The 17366-nt window shown below is 42.2% G+C and overlaps 1 protein-coding gene across 5 annotated transcripts in view; it reads left to right on the top strand.

Annotated features, from left to right (window-relative positions):
- ARHGAP26 (Rho GTPase activating protein 26) overlaps window positions 1-17366 on the top strand; it is a 443756-nt gene that overhangs the window by 375337 nt on the left and 51053 nt on the right. Inside the window, exon 21 of one of the 5 annotated variants that reach the window (XM_036281728.1) lies at window positions 5005-6279. The exons of 3 other annotated variants lie outside the window; for them this stretch is intronic. In XM_036281728.1, the coding sequence (XP_036137621.1) occupies window positions 5005-5017 (13 nt within the window). In that variant the 3' untranslated portion in view covers window positions 5018-6279. One more of the 5 variants, XM_036281727.1, reaches the window with a different exon arrangement.

The following is a 17366-nucleotide window of genomic DNA, read 5'->3' as shown; positions in this document are numbered from 1 at the left end:
AATTAATCTCCTCTACAACAATTCCCAAAATTTGCCATGGCACACAGTAGATGCAAAAAGCCTTGGAGTTAATTTAAACATATGAATGAATTTCATTCTGAATTTAGCTGGCCTCAAATGCCTTATGGCACTGCCTTGTATATGTGTAGGTAGGTGTTAGGCATTTTAAATCTCGGATTTTTAGTAGAGTCTTTGGGGAAGGAACGAGGCCTACGATTCTTTGTGGCTTTCAGCACTGTTATGCCTGTAGGCAGCTTTGAAGGAACTCTCAAATTCCCTTTTTCTCACTGAGGGTTAGATTGGAAGTAGTTTCTCTCCCTCTGTATATAATTTGGGGGAATCTTACTGGTAGAGTCAGATTATAAATTGGGTAACTTAAAATCAAATTAGAGTTGCATATTAGAGATAAAGTACTGCCTTTTAAACATTTTTAGTCTATCTGAGAAGCAGGTGCTTACTCAGCTAGGAACACATTTCCAGTTGGAAACGACCTGAGGATCTTATTTTTAACCCCTCTACCGTTTCAAGAATCTAGAAAACCAAGAAGGATCTACCTATGCAGTCCATTGTGGTGGTTCTCAGGGTGTATGCTCCAGTCATTGGCATCACCTGGGGGCTTGTTAGCTATACACATTCTCAGCCCCACCCCAGACTTATGGATCAATAGCTTTGGAAGAGGAGCCCAGCCTCTGTGTTAACAAGCCCTGATCCTGACACATACTGAAGCCTGAAAATCACAGTCCTAGTGCATTAGGTTGATAGACTTCCATAAGAACAAAATCAGGATTTACCTCATTGTAAAGCTCCCAGGGCCAAACCTGTGTCTGTCCTTGGCACTCTGATTGTCCCTGCAGTGATGATAGTAGTGGGCTCAAGAACAACCTGCCCTTAGCCTTTGAGATTTGTCACAACTTACTGGGCTGGGGACTGACTGATGGGTTTGCTTCTCAGACTCACCAGTGTGGCACTTTCTAGCTCCTCAAGGAAGCCAGCCAGCTGCTTTGCAAATGCATGCCTTTTGGTCACAAATAAGAGAGGGTGGGTGCGCATAAGTTAATCAAGCCAGCAGATTTTTATTTTTTTTTTAATGAGCACCTACTGCGTGTGTAACAAGAGATGGTGAAGACTTTTACATTGACAGGAAAGGAGCTCTTGAGGTATGTGATACTGAAAGGGGTGGATCAGCATCAATGTGTTCAAGAGATCTGAGACTTCTGAATCAGCATTCCCCACACTGGTACAGGAAGTGGGGATGGGTGGAAGGGCAAGAACTGAGTTGGATAAAGTTCAACAGATTCGTGACTGAGAGGACCTCTGAGTCTTTAACATGTCCATTATGAATCTCCCAAAGGGCGTGTGTTATGCTGCATTTCCACAGTTCAGGAAATGCTATTCTAAATTCTAAATCAACACTCCACTTTTGAGGGGGAGAATGTATTTCTCATAATGGACACCATTCTTGTGGCCGAGATCCTTCAGGAGAACAGAGACTGAGTTTATGTATACATTTACGGCCACAGATAGCTGTGTGAAAGACAGAATGGGTCTGTTGTGCACAGAAAGCTATGGGATCTGGTGAAGGGAGAAGCCCACATGGCCTGTAGTGAAGCTTTGGCTCTGCGGTTTCCTAACTGTGTTGACTTGGGCAAGTTATTTGCCCTCTCTAAGCTAAAGCTATTCTGTGAAATGGGAATAATAATCATAAAAATAATAATAGTAATAATAAGACCTACATTCAAGGTTGTTGTGAGGGTCAGATGAAATGATGCCTTCATAACACTCAATAAATAACCTCGTTTGTAATAAGTGGTTAGTAAAAACTGATTACTACTATTATTTTTTTATTACCTTATCATTATTTGCTCTTAGACTGTCCCTGACCGAAGAACAGTCCCCTAGTGCTGATTTCTCTCAGTGGTGGCAATAGATGGACACTTGTGTTTACTTTGGTTTGTTTGTTACTGGTGTGACACAAAGCAACCCAAATTAAAAACATTGAGGTGATCATTTAAAATAAATTGAAACACCTAAAATTACATTAACTACAAATAACAAAATACACTGAAATCAACAGAAGCTCTCCTTTTAGGAGATAGGGTTCAAGCTCTTTGCCCCAAGTTAGCAGGCTAAGGTGTTTACTCTGGGGAGCCTCATCAAGCCTTCTGCCCTGTCGTTCCTCCATTGGGTGGAGTCAATTGGGCCCATACTAATTAGGCTAGAACCTAATTGCAATCCTGAGTTTCAGCAATTCCTTTTCAGCCTATGACTCTGTGTAAATTTGACTGTCATTATGGCAAAAAGAGAAAACAGATTCTGAAAAGAATTATTCTGTCATTCTGATCTTAGTATTTCTCTGCATTTGCTCTGTCAGGTTCTCTTCCAGTGCCTGTCAGCTTCCTTATCAAGGAAGCAGTGGGGTTCTCCCCAAGACATTGCTTCAGTATTCCTTCCATTGCTCCTCACAAATGGAAGAGGTGATGGCACTGTTCCCTGGCTGTTGTCAAAAATGCCCAGAAAAGGGATAAAATAGGAGCTGTAAAGACCACCTTGTTGCCCTGCGTGAAGAAGCCATTTCTTCAGAGGGAACCAAGATGATATTGTCCACAAAGAAATAAAAGCAAAGATGTCTATCCAAGGATGCAATTAGAATCCTAAGAAGAAACATCAGCACAATGAAAATAGCATAATTCAAGAAGGGTTTATTACAAAGGAGTGGGGGCCGGAGAATCACAAGAGAACATAGTAAACCAGGACTAGTAGCACCTAATTAATTACCATCCTTAGACTGAAGGGACTTGAGTAGAAAGTGTTTACTAAAATCCAGAAGAGGAAAGAGTTCTATAGAGTTGGGACTCAGCCAGGTGGGGGCATCCTCTCAGAAAGGGAGAAAAGGGAATTAATTCCTTGGCTCTCTCCTTCCTCCTGCTAATCTCCTGCCAGAGCTCTCCCTTGGTGAATGCCACAGAAATCCAGAGGGTGCAGGAAACCCTATTGATGGATTTCATGTTGTTAGTTCCCAGAGAAGAAGGCAGGATGGAGAGTGCTGCCATCCAGCACGGATTTATATTTCCATGCCATTTATTAAAGCCAAAGAGTGGGACCAGAGGGTTAACCATTGTAAAGGACTGCCTAAATAAATTGTAGAGTGGAACACTACCGAGTACAGCAGAGGAATGTGGTAGGTCTGTATACACTGGTATGCTGCAGCCTTCAAAGGTGCGTTAAGGGCAAAAGCAAGGTTCAGGACAGGGTGTAACGGTGGTTCTCAGTGCACACTGCACATGAGCATCACCTGGCAGCCTAAAATAAAAAATACTAGCACCTAGGCTTCTCCCCTGGAGCTTCAGAGTTAATTGATCTGGGGTGAGATCTGAGTTTGGGTCTGTTTCTTAAACTTCCTAGGTGGTTTTGATATGCTGCTAGATTTGAAAACCATTGGTGAGCCTTGCATGGTCCTACTTGCAGAAGAACCCAGGGGCATATACACATACAGATGTGTGTGCATGTTTGTAATGTTTCTGGAAAGATACAGGGGAGTGATCTACGGTTGTCTCTGATGGAGACAGATGGCACAGTGGCCTTTGTTGGAAGGGATACTGACATTTCCTTTCAAAAACACTCTTTTGTAGTAGTGGACATTTTTTTTGCATGTGCATGTATTGATCATTCAGGTTTGAAAACTCAAGTAAAAATAGATTTCCTCAGCTTTGAAATCACTATTCTTTTATTCTCTTCTGAAAGTTGTGGGGTGCATCTTTGTGAGAAGGAATTTTTTAATACATGTGCTTTTATTTTTTCCAATTTTATTGAAAAATAGTTGACATACATCACTCTATGTGTTTAAGGCACACAGCATGCTGGTTTGATTTAAAAACTATGAACACTTGATGAACTTGCGTGTCATCCTTGCACAGAGATCAGTGCTCTTTTCATTCCAGTTTTTGGTATATATGCTGCCAGAGGGAACAGAGGAATTTTTTGAACCTTTAAAATTTGTTATATTCTGAACAGTTTGGGATCTGAGTAAGAAGATGCTGTATAATTGAAGAATAAGGCCTGTACCAAGAAGGTGTTGCATTTGGTGTGTAATAAATAAAATTAAGTCTGTTTGAATGATTTCATGGCCACATGACTCCTCCTCTTCAGGTTGGTCTGTCCGAGGTTCCGGTTCAATTTAGTAAATGGTAACTCTTGGGACAACAGAGGAAATTGTTCTCAGAGAGCTAAGTAGAGGGGATCCAGTTAGACCCCTGAATCTGGACTGATATCAGATTTCTTATTAATTTGGGAAGTCCTAACATAGGAAACCAGAAAGTCATTTTTTACACTGAGCAGCTAGCTGTTCATGAACTCCTCCCCCATTCCCTCAACCGACATTGTGAAATTTAAGTAGTTCAGTTTTTCTTGAGCTATATATAGTTCTTTCACCTGATCTCCATCTGTCATTCTCCATCTGCTATCTACCCAATTTCCTTTGAAAGCTGCATTTTAAAGCAGAATATATAATGGAAAAACCTTAACTCCTGACCTCTGTGGAGATACATTAGAGTTACTCAATAATAATTAGCAGTTGCCCTGGTAACCTCAGATGCACTGCTTAAATCACTTGCCTTCTAGACAGTATGATCACCTGCTTCCTGCTAAGGAAAAAAGGAACAATTTAGTAATTCTATAATCCTTTTCAGTTTCTATTGTGAGAATAGAAGTGATACTGTTTGTGATTAGACACACTATAAAGGGGTTTTATGTTTTATTTTTTAGTGCCTAATGCAGAGACATAGGAGAGAAATCATCTTGGGTTTTAGGCAAGTTGAAAAACTATATTCAGTTTATTTTGTTCACTACGGTATTCAAAACCTTAGAAGATTTAAGCAGGTGAAACTTGCAGGTTACAGGTTAAAGACAGTGGTACCCGGGATGGAATGGGAGCGTGAAATTGGCAAGGTCCTCATTATGTCACGTTTGGCATCACTGACAAGGATGATTAACGCCTGTTAACTTCAGCACTTTGGCTTGAAGAAGACTGCTTGAAAGTTGGAAAAGTCAAAGCTGAAGCACGAGAGGTTTCTTCAAATAAACGTGTTGACCTCAACTGTTTCAGAAGAAGCCTGCATTCCTCCTCAACTTTCGCACACCATGCCTTACAGCACAGACCTCATGGTAAGAGCCCATTATAATTTGCTGCTTCTTCTGGGTATGAAACAGCCCCCCACCCCCTCACGCACATAGTGCATCCTCCTTCCCTTTCTTCTGCTGACTTTTTGTGTGAAAGTGGAATTAGAGGAAATATGTCCTTAGTCATCCCATGGCAGCACTTACAATGTGCAATTGTCTCAGCGAAAATAAACTGGCAGAAGATCAAGAGTCAAGAAGTAGAATCACAGGAATCCTAGACACACTAACCCAGTAGAGACAAGATCTGCATGTTAGTGACCAACATGGCTGTGTGACCATCTCAGACAGCAGTCAGACCCAGCATTGTCCCAAAGGACAACTGCAAGTAAGACATTTTTTGCAGAAGAATACCCACCAATTGCTTTTGCACAACGCTGTACCTTTTCTTAAATCTTGAAGGAATGCAGACTTATCTTCATCTCATGTGCCCGTTTGGAATATGGCACTGCCAGTTGACTATTGGCTGCTGGAGCCTGCTATACCCTGGAGCCCTCATAAATGTCAACATTCAAAATTGGCTCCATCTGACAGACAGTCCCTTCCTAGTCAATTAGCAAACACTTACTAATCCTTCTGTTAAAGACACTGTTCCAGGCATAGGAAGGAAACTAAACAATACTCTTCCCTCAAATCTCTTACAGCCCAGACGGGGGAAAGCAGAGCTACATACATGGGAGTAGCATTGCTGTTAATATGAGATCGATTTTGAGTAGTAAGTGAGTGGCCTGGTCGTTCACTCAAAAATATTTATGGTTGAATGAATTTTGTCTTTTCTGTTTACATTGTGTGGGCAGGATTTCCAGTAATCTCCCTATTTCATCTTCTATATCTACATTGACATTTGTAATTTTCTTGCCTGCCTTGGTCCAGCCTACTGAGAGTGAATGAGGGGGAGTTCTAGTTTTATGATCCAACTTATTTTATTCTGTTGGCCAGAGACTTCCTGTGTTTCACACTCTGCCAACTGTCAAGCATTGGGCTTATAAAAGAAAAGATGGTGCAGTGGTCTCAAGAGTTCGTTTGTTTTTTTCACAGAGGTCTCTATGGATCTAACATTTTAGATGCCAAAAATAAAAATAAAATTTGGAATGTAAGAAAGATGTAGGGAGAAAAAATATTGAAAGGAATGACAAGTTGGAATATGATCATTTGACTATGTTGCTTTTTTTTTTTTTTTTTATCCTCACCTGAGGACATTGTTTTGCATTTTATCTTCAGGTAGAGTGGGAGGGAGAGAGGGAGGAAGAGAGAAAGAGAGAAACATCGACTGGTTGCCACCCCCCACGACCCCAACCGGGGCCGGGGACGAACTGTAACTGAGGTACATGCCCTTAGCAGAAACCGAACCTCAGACTCTCTGGTCCACAGGCCAATGCTCTAACCACTGAGCAAAACTATGGTGCATTTTTAAAGTCTCCCTACCCACCCCCAACAGAATTTCTCATTAGGATAGTTCTCCATTAGGAAAGTACTTTTTTTCCCCTCCCAAACAACACTCGAGACAAAAATCTATAACAAATTCTTATATAAGCTCTATACCAAATATCCTGTTAAATTGAAATGTAATTCATACCTTGAAGGATTTCCTTCTAGCCTTATATGGAAAAGGAAAGTTCTTGAGAAATCATTCTTTAAACTCTGAATCAGAGTAGCTGGGAAAAATAGGTAAAAAGAGACTATGCCTTGCCATCGGTCAAGAAAAATTTGCTAGTAAGATTTCATGCAACACCCAAATGTCTTTATATAGGTGAGGGTTCTTTTTTCTGATTCTTGATCTATAAGGAAATTCTAAGCTAAATTTCCTCTTCCTCACAAGCCAGCTATGAAATTCTGTCTTTAATTTCAGCACCAGTCAATGAGGTCCATTGCCCACAAGCAAGCACCCTGGCTCATCATTGCAAAAAAACCCTTTGCTGTAAATTTCTTTGCATATATGGCTGATTTTTCCAGGCTCTTCTTCCTCTTCCACAAATGTCAGCTCTGGAGTTTGTTCTTTTCAAGGCACAGTTCAGTAACCAATTCCAGAGGTGGTACAAAGGGAGGCTTACTACAACCTGAGTTGAGTTGATATTTTGAACGCTGCTTGCTCAGAATTGGACCGTGGGGAGCTCTATTAGCCATAACCTCAGTGCTCCTATTGACACTTAGTCAGAGCCAGCTTCCAGCCTTGTTCGTTAATTTTGGTGCCCCTGGTAACTAAATTCACTGTGTAACCCACTGAACTTGGCACACCTCAGGGAGAATTAGGTCTCATATACAAAATGTTTAGCTGAAACCTAAGACCCTTATCTAGAATATGAGTATGTAATCAGTGTGTCAGGCCCCCCAAACAGGAGAGCAATGTGACTTTAAGCAGAACCCTGTTCGTGTGCTGCCAGGGCGTAGCTTGACTCCAGCTTCATCTAGAAATACAAAAATTAGTAGAAAAGAAGAGAAAGAAAATGCCATCTCTGCTCGACTCAGCTGACCTGTGTTTTGCCACCTTATAAAGATGTCCCTTCTCTGAAAAGAACAGGACATTTTCAGACTGTATTCCTGCACATCTGCACAGGCTGCCTTCACTCTGTGCAATGCTGAGGCAGGACTGTGTGTCTGCCAGGCCATGGGTGGAACCAGACTCCTAAGGGCCATGCTTTGGTTTTGCTGAGTGGGGCATGTAGATTGAGATTTTTGGAGTTGGGGAATAAAGATGAGGGGGTTGTCAGTCGGGGAGGAACTTTGGGAAACAAAGCTATATAAAAGGAAATTTTATGGAATTTCTCCCATGTGGTGTGTGATATAAATCCTCTGTAAGTCTTTGGTAAAAATCAGGTTTTCATTATTCAGTCTGTCACAGTGTGAAGACAGACTTATTTGAGTCCAAATCCCAACTTCAGTGCTTATTAGCTTTGATGCCATGAAGCTACTTGATATCTGTAAGCCTCATCTGTTTAGTAGATAATAGTATCTACTTCATAGGGTGTTTGTGAGGATATAATGAAGTAGTTCATGTAAAGCATTTAGAATGGCTTCTAGCATATAATAAATGCTCAGTAAAAGTTACCTGCCACAATTATAGTCAGATTATGATGTTAATAATAACTGAGGATGTGAATGTCCTTGGAGGGTTATACTGAGGTGCTGAGCCTCACAGAGAAAGAGGGGATTTAGTCAAATCCTAGTAACAGAGGAACACCACCCCTCCCCCAACTGGTGTAGAACAATCCCAATTACATACCTGGCAGTGAGTACCAGAGAAGCTCTGAGTAACTGGAAGAGCCCACACCTGCTGGTTTCTAGCCTGGTTGGACACCCAGAGGTTACCTCGGGATCGAGAGAGTGTGGGGCAGAAACCTAGGAACCCAGGCTAGAAAGAGCTGGAGCTACGGGGAGGTGGGTCTCTTGGAAAAAAGCCAGCATCACCACCCTTCGTTCAGCTCTTTGGTGTGTTGTCCCTCCTGGCATGCTTGATGCTCCTGCTTGATGCTTCCCACCTGGCATATTCTTTCCCACCGTTCTGTGTAGACATCTTTTTTCCGCTCATGGCTTCTGAGTCCATAGCTTTGGATTGTCATGACCTCTTATAGAGAGGCCCCAGTGCTACCTCATGGCTTCACTCTCCACAGAATAGAATTCTCTGCTTCCCAGTCCAATTTCCTGAGAGGGTGAATCTGATGGGCTGAGCTAGCTTTCTGCTGGGCCCCGTCCATGGCTGGTGGCCAGCCCGTGGACCAGAGGCCCTGAGGCAGGTGCTTCTACAGTTTAATCATTTGTGGCCAGAGGGGCTGGGTTACAGAGCTTTCCAGCAGGAGAGGAAGGGAGAACAGATTCTAAGGTTGGCCGTATCCAAGACATACTTTATTTTGCACATGATAAAACTTGACTCGTAGATGTTGTCATTCAATATTTTGGAACACTCCACTCTTTTCATTCGCAGAACAGGAAGTTAATATAATTGACTCTTGAACAACATGGTTTAGACTCCGCTGGTCCACGTAGATGTGATTTTCCCCCCAATAAATATACAGTGGGCCCTCCATTTTCTTGGGTTTTGCATCCACGAGCTCAGCCAACTAAGATCAAAAACAGTATTTTTTGATCCCAGGTTGGGAGTTCATGGATGCAGAGGGCCATCTGTGTGCATTGTTCTACATCATTTTATATAAGGGATTTGAGCCTTCACGGATTTTGGTGTTTGTAGGGGTTCCTGGAATGAATCCTCCACAGATACCAGGAGGCTATAGTAAAGATTCAGGGCAATCAAAAATTATACACAAATTTTTCGACTGCACAGGGGTTGGTGCTCCTAACCCTTGTGTTGTTCAAGGATTAGCTATAATTGTTGATGAAGCGTGGTACAGAACTTTAAAAAAAGACAAAAACTAGCCCTGGCCAGTTTGGCTCAGCAGTTAGAGTGTCGGCCTGCGGTCCAGAGACCGGGTTCTGTTCCTATTAAGGGCGAGTACCTCGGTTGCAGTTTTTCCCCGGCCCTGGTTGGTTGTGCGGGTGGCAGCCACTTGATGTGTCCCTTTCACGTCGATGTTTTTTTTTCTCTCTCTCTCTCTCCCGCTCTACCTGAACAAAAAATGGAATAATGTCCTCGGGTGAGGATAAAAAAATAAATAAAAAAGACAAAACTGTAATAATACAGAGTCTGGATAAAAAGTGAGCCACCCTTCACACCCAACAGCCCCTTGGGTCACAGTTATATGACAGCATAAGACAGTAATTCATATAAAGTAAATTGTTTGACATATTCTAATTTTGAAGGGAGAAAAAATGTGTGCTGTATCTTAGAAAGATTTCCATTGGTTAAAATAAAAACCTAGGTGCTTAAATAATTAAATGTGATTTGTTTGTTAAATTGCTAGAGGGAAAGCTTCACAGACACAGATTTTATACCACAATTCTGGTGATAGTGTGGGAAAATATGGAGAGCACCATATATTTTCATGGGATTTTTTTTTAACTGGAGCTAAGTTAAGAGTTTATCTTGCCCTCCTGAATGGTGATCAGCCATGTTCCCCACCACAAGGAGAAAGCCTAGTATGCCTTTGATAGTGAGAGATAACGGAAATATAAAATATATTAATATATAATAGTATATAATGGTAATATACTATTAATATGCAAATACAAATCATAAAACAATACATGCTACAGGATCAAGTGCCACTGGAATTCCCTCCAACAGGAGGGAATTTGAGCTAGAATAGTCAAAGAAGAGTTTGTGATCAAATTGGCATTTGAACTTGGGTCTTGAAAGTGAGTTGGATTTAGACAGAAGGGACCTAGAGTATTTCGGGCAAGGGGAACAGTAAGGAAAGACTCAGAGGCAAGGATGTATGGGGTACGTGCAGGGAGCTGCTCGTAAGTGACTTTGTCTGAACATATGCTTTTCATCTATTAATTACAATTGTTTTGTTTCTTATGTCAATATGATTTTCACTTCTTTAGGCGCTAAAGCTGGGAAAGCCTAATAATGTTGTCTTCCCATTCCAGAATTCCATGCTAGCTGGATCCCAGTGGAACATCTTCTACCGATTTATCTTGTATAATTAACTTGCCTGAAATATTCTCTACTTTCATCACAGTTTTGCTTCACAGTCAAATAGGCCTTACCATCTGGAACCCCTCTATTTTTTTTTTATTGTTGACAGTATTACAGATGTCCCCCATTTTCCCCATCTCTCCCCCTTCCACCCAGCCCCCACCCCACCTCAGGCCTTCCCCACAGTGTTGCCTGTGTCTACGGGTTATGCATATATACATATATGTTTAAACTCCTCTATTGTTTTTTAGCCCAAATTTTTTCCCACAAGGGGCCTGTTTTCATTTTTAAGTGTCACGCGAGACCTGACAACACTCTGCTTCATCCTCTTTGCTTTGAGTTTTATACTGTAAAAAGCCAACAATGCGGGTTTGAAAATAAGCTGTATTCTTGTCTGTGTTACAACCCAAGACCAAGCACATCTGGCAAAGTCTGACCCCTTCCGCTTTCAGCGTGTCTTTTTACCATGGAATCAGGCTCTACCTCTGAGAGACTACCTCTGATCTCATAATGGATAGAGCAGCTCAGAGACAATTGGGACAGGCCAGTTTCATAGTGGGCTTAATGAGGACAGAGTATAAATAGCAATCATATAGCCTTACAGAAAAGTTCTGCTTATTTTTATTCCTTAGAGTTGCTATGTTTAGCCCTCAGTTACTGTGCTAAACCTGATAAAGTGAGCCTGGTGTTTATTTTGATTTGGGTCAGTAACATCCATTCTCCTTCTCAGATTATAAGTGAATTATAGAAACTGCACCCCAGCCACTCAGCTATATTTGACACATTGTCGCTAAGTGCCCTGCATTGTTGAAGTTACTGTCAGACATTTACTTTTGGAATATTTGCCTTTTCTCTCAGTGCAGGGCCTTTCTGATCTCTGATAAGAGCTGGTTATTCCTGTCCTTCCAAAGGAAGCTGTGAACTAGTATAAACATCCCTAATATGAACATCTTTAAAATGTACAGGTAGTTATACATGAGACCCCATGTTGTCAGGTTGAGCAAATTTTCCAATCAGGTTTTCAATGATGAGTACAAGAGAACTCAGCCCAACTAACTCAGGCTGAACTAGAACTCACTGGTTAACCTATATACTTGAGAAGCACAGGAGCATCTGACTTCAGGCATGAATGGATTCAGGTGTTCAGATGTTGCCATCAGGACCCAGCTCTTTCCATCTCTCAGCTCAGTTTTCCTCTGTGTTGCCTCTTCTCTTAGATGATCACTTTCCTTTTGGTTACAGGATAGTTGCCACTGGCTGGACTTAACCTTCTTAAAACTCCAAGTTTAGGAGAAAAGAAAGAACCTCTGTTCCCCAAAAGTTTGAACAGTCGTCTGGGCCTAATTCCTCTTGGTCCAAATTGGCCAGGAGTATGTGCGGCTCTGCCGAGCGAGGCCGGATTGCCTGGGCACCCTTGACTGGTACACGCAGAGCACGTGGACTATGAGATCAAAGAGGTGGGGGAGGGCCCCAGAGACAGCCCAGACCACAGATGTCCACTGCGGTGGGCCTTTCTTACAAGGATTTAATGAAGGACTTCGTGGCTTCACTACATTCCAGGAAGTAGATCTGTGCTTCCTTTTGTTGTTGTTGTTCCCAGTAGTTCCTTAGATGTTCTCTGAAAATGTCCCTTTTTGGAATCCAAATGGTTGTTGCAACTTTTCTTATTTTAATCTTAGTTAACTGACTGGCTCCTTTGAGAGTAACATTTTTTTACAGTTTTAAAAAATGAAGAAAATGTCATCTTCTTATGTAGCTCTGGACACAGATGATTCTTTTATTTTTTATTTTTTTTATCCTCACCCGAGGACATTTTTCCATTTTTTGTTCAGGTAGAGTGGGAGAGAGAGAGAGGGGAACAGAGAGAGAGAAACATCGATGTGAAGGGACACATCGAGTGGCTGCCACCCGCACAACCGACCAGGGCCGGGGACAAACTGCAACCGAGGTACGTGCCCTTAGTAGGAACCGAACCCGGGTCTCTCAGAACCGCAGGCCGATGCTCTAACCGCGGAGCCAAACTGGCCAGGGCCAGATGCTTCTTTTAAAAACCAGATTTCTGGGAAAAGGCTTTTATTATCAGTGCCTATTAAAGATCATTAGAGGACAAATGGCGGACATTGGTGTGCTGGGGCTCGGCCTCCATTCGTTTCAATGGCAGTGTTGTAAGGAGTGCATCCTGGAACGTGATGAGCCAGAGGAAAATGAAGCTTAAAGGCCCCTCCTCTTCTGGGAGAACCACGAACATACAATGGTGTATCTTCTGGCTCAGCAGCTCTGGAAGCTCCCCAGGCACTGGCCACTGGGTGGTGGCATCTTCTGGTGGTCTGCCAGAAACGGCAGGGCAGCCAGCAGCCAATTCCTGAGCTATGCGCAAGTCTCCAACTGGTGGTGACATTGCCCAAAAGCTATGAGTGTGGACAAGAACTGATGCTTCTGCCAGGACCACATTGAGAAGCTGGAAAATTCCACCTTCTTTTGATCCTTCGGTGCCTGATTCATATTCCTGAAAACAAATTTTGCTCTCAAAGGTGGGGCAAACGTAGGTTTATAGTTGTTCATATGGAAAATAATACAACAATGGATGAATAAAAGTACAAGGATAAAGTGTATTTCGTGTATTCACAACTGTAAACCTACTTTTGCTCCACCCTGCATATTTGTGGGATGTCAAATCTCCATGAAATCTAGGATGCTGGTAGTGGTGATGATGGTAGCTAACATTCATTAAGTACTGATGTGCCAGGCACTGTACAGGTATTTATGTATTTAACCATCATAACACACGAGGTACTGTTATAACCCCCAATTTACAGATGACGAAAGAGACTGAAACATCTCCACCGTCTTCTCTGTTTCTACCTTTCATTCCCTAGTATGACTCAAGTTCAGATGCTAGGCAAGTTTGGGGAGCTCAGAAGATCTGGGAGAAACGGGAAGGAGTTATATTCAGGCAGGCCAAAGTGTAAGAGAAAGCAAGGGGGAGAGGAAAGCAGGAATAGTTGGAATAAGTAATAACAAAGGACAGAGAATATAAAAGATGAAAATGGGGGGTTCCAGGGAAGAAAAAGAGTGGGCTGAAGGTTTAGTGACTATTGTCGCCAGGCACTTGTCTTCCTCAAGATCATAGAACTGGGAGGCAGCAGAACTGGAATTTGGACTGAAGTCTGGATTAGCCCTCAGGCCAAAAAGTCTTTCATCATTTTAAGGACTAGTTCTCATTCCTAGCCATGGTTTGCAGCTGAGGATGTGAGCCACCTTAATCCTGAGATTTGACTGATAGTCAGAGATGATAATACTGATACATCTCTTCCTTTGCTGGGAGGCAGTTACTGTTTTCTCCCATCACCAGAAAAGGGGGGGGGGGCAGTTTTATAGCACTCATCCTTCCAAAGTTTCAGGCTTTATCAAGACAACTCTTCAGATTTCAGGTTGTTGGCAGAGATGCTGAGCTCTCCTTTAGCATTCCATAACTGTCTAATCTCAGGTAAGTAGTGTTTCTTCATACTCGTGAGATTTCCCTACATTTGCTCACTTCTGCCATGAAAACAAAACTAAAAATTTTCCCTCCAAAGCTGACCATCTGGTTGTCACTACACTTCCCTCCAAATTGAAGAGGCAGCAGCAGGGTGTTCGCAAGTCCAGCCTTATCTCTGGCATAGGCACAATCCTAGTACCGACTGATTGCAGTTCCAACTGCTATTAGGTTTGCAATTTGGGAATTGAATTTCCTCTTCATAGTTTTCCCTTTCCTTCCTTTTATTGCTTGGCATCCAGGTATAATCGTTCCCCTAAGGGCTGAACCGATTTCAATGCATTTATTAAAGGATGGCTTTATAGCTTGGGAATTGTATCCACCTCAAAATCTATGCGGGCAACCATCACACACACACTTCTCTCCAGTTGCCAGTGAAATCTAGGCCAGCATTTTCAAGATTTTCAAGCCTTTACTAAGTGAAGGCATTTGTTTTTATTTCACGTCTTTGCTGACGAGTTATGCCCGGGTGTGTGTGTTTAGAGCACAGTTGGGTGACAGCGCAAGCAAATGTGTTACATGTGCCAGGTATCCGGTGACAACTGTTCTCTGAACATTGTTGATAACCAAACAAAAACATGAGGCTCATTATTCTTCAAAATACAGGCACAGTGGAGTAAAATTGGAATAAAAGATAACAGCAAGGGCTGAGAGAAGAGAGTAATTCAGCATCAAACTCCCCTGAGCTACCTAGCAGCCATGACAAAGAAGAGAAAAACCTGTGTATTTCAGTTGCCAAATCAAGGAAAGCATGCCAGTGATTTTACGACAGATGCATTTTCAGGTGGGGCCAGGATATTTCTCAAAAGAAAGGAAAAGTGGCTTTGGATTATTTTATTAACAATAGTTAACATTTTCTTGAGCCCTTATTAAGTTCAGGCACTTTGCTTCAGTTTACTAAGCATTATTTTACTTACCTCACAATCACCCTCTGAGGTAGGTAGTACTTTCTTCCTTTTACAGAGAGGAAACTGAGCCACGGAAAGGTTAAGTAACTCACCCGAAGTCCAGACAGTCCAGCTCCACATGCTTTTCACCACTTCACTGTTTGGGAAATTTTTTGTCCAAGGCCTGTGTAAGTCCTAAATCAGAGCCCCAACCAAATTAGAGTTCTGCATCATGCTGCGTGTAAGGGAGGGATGACCTTAACCTACATTCCACACTAGGCTTCCCTGACCTAAGAGATTTCCCCTACAGAGAATTTGTGTTTGGTAGAAGCAGCCTAGATACTGAGGCTGGTCCACCCAACATGATGAATTGAGTTCTGGCAGAGCTAAGTAACTCCTCTTCCTGGATTCAGCTGCTGCATATGGGCCACACCTAAACATCAACTTTAGAAACCAGTCCTTAGATCTAGAAGAAAGAGAGATTTTATCTTCTGGTGTGTTGGAACAGGAAGGCTAACATCCATTTTTTTCCAAATAAGCTCTTTGTGTTGTTTAGACATCAATACTTATACAGAACCTTATCTTCTGTCTTATTCCAGCTCTGAGATTCTGTCCCATTTAAAAGCAAAAGATAGGAAACGGCCTACATGTTTGCTGATACAGATCTGGTTGAGTAAGTTGTTGCACATCAGCACGGAATGCCATGTAGCCACTGAAAAGAACCAAGGGGACAACTCCTGGTGTACTGAGGGAGCAGTCTGCAGGATATATTAAGGAAAGCAAGCAGTGTTCAGAACAATGAGAATAACTGGCTACTCTTTGTTTTAAAGAGTGGGGAATCTGCCCTGGTCCATGTAGCTTCGTTGGTGGAGTCTTGTCCCATGCACTGAAAGGTTGCAGTTCGTTCCTGGTCAGGGCACATCTCCGGTTCAATCCCCAGTCGGGAGATGTAGGGGAGGTAGCCAGTCTGTGTTTCTCACATTGATGTTTCTCTGTCTCTCTTCCTCTTCCTTCCTCTCTAAAAATCCATAAAAACATATGTTTTTAAAGGGGGGGGGGCAGCCTGTGTGGCTCAGTGGTTGGGCGTCGATCCATGCACCGGGAGGTCGCCAGTTTGGTTCCCAGTCAGGGTACATGCCCAGTTGTGGGCCAGGTCCCCCATGGAGGGCATGCAGGGGGTGGCTAGTCGATGTTCTCTCTCATTGATGTTTCTGTTTCTCCTCTCCCTTCCTCTCTCTCTCTCTGAAATCAATAAAGATAAAAGATTTTTTAAAAATAAATAAAAATAAAAGTGGGGCGGGCAGCTCTCACACGCACACACACACATGCTTATATGTTCATGTAATATCCCTAGAAGGAGATACAAAAACTCACAACAATAGTTACTTCTGAAGAGGGGTAGTCAATGGAAAGGGAGACTTATCTTTTCCTATCTAACCTTGTATACCTTTTTATACTGTCTGGGAATTTTAAAGAAAAACCTTCCTCATTCCCAAAGAAGTTGAAGGTACTCATATATTTTATTTATAGACAGAAACATAGACCTCTATCCCATGGTTGCAAGTTATCCTTCATAAGAGTATTTTAAATCTGTAGTTTATAACCAGGCAACCCTGTAGCAATATAGGATTACCTAGGATCATAAGTAATTGGAGCCCTCACCCAAATACTTGCTGATACCGCACATCTGCGTTGCTAAACAAGTGAGCAACAAAGTCCTATATTGAACTTCTAAGCCTCATACCTGTCAGGCACTGATAAGTACACATGGGCAGGTTCTTTGATATGTGTCCAAGTCCATTATCAGAGGTAAACAAGCTTAAGTGCAAACCTGTAATTTAACTGCATTTCAAATACGATATGGAGCTACAAGAAGGATGCCAGAGAACCTGTGTGCTCAGAATACATATGTTGCTGTAATTCTTTACAAGTTTTTCCTTTCCTGTGTAAAAGGAACCCAAAAGGTCTGTCACCTGTTTAAGGCTGTTTAGGTGACATAAGGGTGCGAACTCTTACTTCTTGGTGCTTCACAAGTGACTAAGTGGTAGTATTATTTTAGCCAGTAAAAATTCAGGCATCTAGGGTCATGCTTGCTGGCAGAATTTATAAGCAGTTGATGATCAAAGGGGTCGGTAAACATTATGAAAGGCAACTCATGGGAACTGTAAACAAAACGCTTAGGGGTTGCCTGAAGGTGCAGGACTGTGGTGCTCTGGTGACATTGAAGGAAATGTTTGGT

This window comes from Molossus molossus, unplaced genomic scaffold, assembly GCF_014108415.1.
Source record: "Molossus molossus isolate mMolMol1 unplaced genomic scaffold, mMolMol1.p scaffold_m16_p_4, whole genome shotgun sequence".
In the NCBI taxonomy this organism is placed as follows: domain Eukaryota; kingdom Metazoa; phylum Chordata; class Mammalia; order Chiroptera; family Molossidae; genus Molossus; species Molossus molossus.
The sequence above is the reverse complement of the archived record's forward strand: the minus strand, read 5'-3'. Positions and strand labels throughout refer to the sequence as shown.